This window comes from Gymnoscopelus braueri, assembly GCF_963280865.1.
Source record: "Gymnoscopelus braueri genome assembly, chromosome: 14".
Lineage (NCBI taxonomy): Eukaryota > Metazoa > Chordata > Actinopteri > Myctophiformes > Myctophidae > Gymnoscopelus > Gymnoscopelus braueri.
The window spans coordinates 6,273,548-6,277,264 of NC_137619.1; the positions used below are offsets into that span (position 1 = coordinate 6,273,548).

The window sequence follows — 3,717 nt, forward strand, 5'->3', positions numbered from 1 at the left end:
GTAAGAAAATATCTTCAACGGATGATCCACCTTGTAACCTGGCTCTGAAGAACATATGTGAGATCTTCATAGAAGAGAAACGTCGGAAAATGGATCCCAGGGAGGCAGCAGAGGAATCACTGATGAGCTTACAGGAGAAACTTAAGCTCTGTAATGAAGTTCAAACAAAGTGTGACCAAGCAGAACAACACATTAAGATCCAGACCCAGAACACAGAGAGAAAGATTAAGGAACAGTTTAAGAAGCTTCATCAGTTTCTACAAGAGGAAGAGGAGGCTAGGATCGCTGCACTGAGGGAGGAAGAGGAGCAGAAGAGTCAGATGATGAAGGAGAAGATTGAGGGTCTGAACAGAGACATATCAACCATTTCAAACACAATCAGAGCCATAGAGGAGGATCTGAGAGCTGAACACATCTCATCTCTGCAGAACTACAAGACCACAGTGGAAAGAGTCCAGTTCAAACTGCAAGACCCACAGCTGGTCTCAGGAGCACTGATAGACGAGGCCAGACACCTGGGAAACCTGACCTTCAGAGTCTGGGACAAGATGAGGGACACTGCCTATCCAGACTACATCCTGTCTGATGATCTGACCAGTGTGAGACGTGGAGATGAACAGCAGCTTCCTGACAACCCAGAGAGGTTTGACTACTCTGAGGGCTTTAACTCAGGGACTCACAGCTGGGATGTTGAGGTTGGAGGCAATGCAGACTGGTTAGTAGGTGTGTTATCAGAGTCTTTCCAGATGTGGCCATGAGGTAGGACTTGTAACACACTCTTTGGTAGTGGTGTAACTTAAACCATGATGACACAGAGCTTATCGGACGGAGGGCTTTCTTGGCTGGAATCCCCAGCATAATGTCTTCTTCCATGTCTAGGACCTCTGAGCAGTTTAGAAACCCAGGCTTCTTCTGCCACGTTGAGTGTCTGTCTGTCTGTCTGTCTGTCTGTCTGTCTGTCTGTCTGTCTGTCTGTCTGTCTGTCTGTCTGTAGTTAATCTCTCAAACCCCTGTTCCCAGTAAGCCAAGGAAGTAAATCCCTGGATATTTCTCACACATTGTAAGATGTTTGTCCTCCTCTCTTGCCCAAATATGGAGTTCCACACTGACGTCAACAAAATGACTTCCATCACTATGTGATAACATTCAGCTGAGCTGCACCATGATGTCACACAACAACAGTGACATCATTGTGATGTCACACAACTACAGTGACATCATTGTGATGTCAACTCTAAATTGATCTATTTATAGAGAAACCGAATATATTCCCTCTCTTGAGCAGAGTGTTTGTAGCTTCGCCCAGAGACTGAATGGCTTCCCATTTAAGAAAACGTAAACTGTCTTTTTCAGAAGAGGATTTTTCTTGTCCTGTGTGTCGTGACATATTTAAACATCCTGTCGTCCTGTCATGTAGCCACAGCTTCTGTAAAACCTGTCTGAAGGAATGGTGGAGACATAAGGGAATAAAGGAATGTCCAGTTTGTAAGAAAATATCTTCAACGGATGATCCACCTTGTAACCTGGCTCTGAAGAACATATGTGAGATCTTCATAGAAGAGAAACGTCGGAAAATGGATCCCAGGGAGGCAGCAGAGGAATCACTGATGATCTTACAGGAGAAACTTAAGCTCTGTAATGAAGTTAAAACAAAGTGTGACCAAGCAGAACAACACATTAAGATCCAGACCCAGAACACAGAGAGAAAGATTAAGGAACAGTTTAAGAAGCTTCATAAGTTTCTACAAGAGGAAGAGGAGGCTAGGATCGCTGCACTGAGGGAGGAAGAGGAGCAGAAGAGTCAGATAATGAAGGAGAAGATTGAGGGTCTGAACAGAGACATATCAACCATTTCAAACACAATCAGAGCCATAGAGGAGGAGCTGAGAGCTGAACACATCTCATCTCTGCAGAACTACAAGACCACAGTGGAAAGAGTCCAGTTCAAACTGCAGGACCCACAGCTGGTCTCAGGATCACTGATAGACGAGGCCAAACACCTGGGAAACCTGACCTTCAGAGTCTGGGACAAGATGAGGGACATAGTCTCCTACACTCCTGTCATTCTGGACCCCAACACTGCCTATCCAGACTACATCCTGTCTGATGATCTGACCAGTGTGAGACGTGGAGATGAACAGCAGCTTCCTGACAACCCAGAGAGGTTTGACTACTATGGTTATGTCCTGGGTTCTGAGGGCTTTAACTCAGGGACTCACAGCTGGGATGTTGAGGTTGGAGACAATGCAGACTGGTTAGTAGGTGTGTTAGCAGAGTCTTACCAGAGGAAGGGAGAGAGTGAGGGTCAGTACTGGCATCTAAGGTTAGAGGATGGTGAAAACACAGCAGACTCCTACTCACAGAGGTCATCCACTATTCTCTCAGTCAGTCAGAAACCCTGGAGGGTCAGAGTCCAACTGGACTGGAACAGAGGAAAGCTGTCCTTCTCTGATCCTGATACTAACACACACCTACACACCTTCACACACACTTTCACTGAGAGACTCTTTCCATACATTTATAATGGTGAAGATACTGTTCCTCTGAAGATGTTACCAAAGTGTCAATAAATAAGACTAGAGGTTTGGGCCGCTTCGCGGCCCTCACATCTAGGCCCGATCAAAAGATACTGCGGCCAGAAAGCTGTGGCTAAAATGTTAGGATGTAGAAGGAAATACGCATCGCGACGCGTTGTGAGCTCGTAGATCTGCTATTTTCAAATAGCTGATGTACATGTTAAAGTACTCATGTGGCCCATTGGTCGCTTCTTTTGGGCTGGTTTTCCTATACCTGGTTTCTTGTTTCTCTCACAGATGCTGGCAACACTGGTCACCCCCCCCATCTCTCTCCCCATTTCCTGTCAGCCTGCTATCAATAAAGGCAGAAAAAGCCCCAAAAATATATTTTTAAAAAAATGGCACAGCGATAAAGCTCACAACGCGTCGCATCATGCTTGTAGATCTGCTATTTTCACTAGTATGGGTCATGGGGAGACATCACATTTCCAGTGGTGTAAAGTAACTGTACATTTACTGAAGTACTGTACTTCAGGACAATTTTGAGGTACTTTTTGGGCGGTGAAACCGCCCCTATAAGTGAGATTTGGAAAAATGTACATTTTCCTGCGCTGTGATCTGGGCCCAGGAAATTAGTAGAATTATCCTGCGCTGTGATTGGCCAATCACAGCCTATTCAGGACTGTGATTGGCCAGTGTCACATGACACATGTGCATAGCCCTATATAAGCAACCATAACTTGAAAAAAACCAAAATTTTGTTTTTTTCAAGTTATGGTTTTGTCCATCATAAAGAGTGTTTCAATAAATGTATTTATCCTTTGTACATGATTGATCGACTCCATTCAGTATTGTGATTAGCTAGCAAGACACCGCCCACTTCACACAGGGTGTGATTTTTTACTTTACTGGAGTATTTCCAATTTTCTGTACTTTTACTTCTACCCCACTACATCTCAGAGGCAAATATTGTACTTTTCACTCTACATTTAGATTATTATTACAAAACACACGATCCACTTCAGCCGCCCTATATACATTTCGGCCATTTGAAAATAGCAGATCTGCAAGCGATGTGACGCATTGTGAGCTTGTAGATCTGCTATTTTCAAATGATTTCTATACATTCTATACATTTGAAAACTTGTCATATGGCATATTCTGCATAATGTGTACCCGGTAGGCTACTTACCACTTTTGG

General features: G+C 44.1%; 1 protein-coding gene across 1 annotated transcript; it reads left to right on the plus strand.

Annotated features, from left to right (window-relative positions):
- Positions 1 to 1,574: 1,574 nt before the first annotated feature.
- On the plus strand, positions 1,575 to 2,570 carry LOC308100064 (nuclear factor 7, ovary-like; the record flags this gene model as incomplete). The annotated part of the gene is made up of 1 exon (XM_080448964.1): positions 1,575 to 2,570. One exon carries the CDS (start codon positions 1,575 to 1,577, stop codon positions 2,568 to 2,570), a length of 996 nt encoding a protein of 331 aa, XP_080305090.1.
- Positions 2,571 to 3,717: the final 1,147 nt, after the last annotated feature.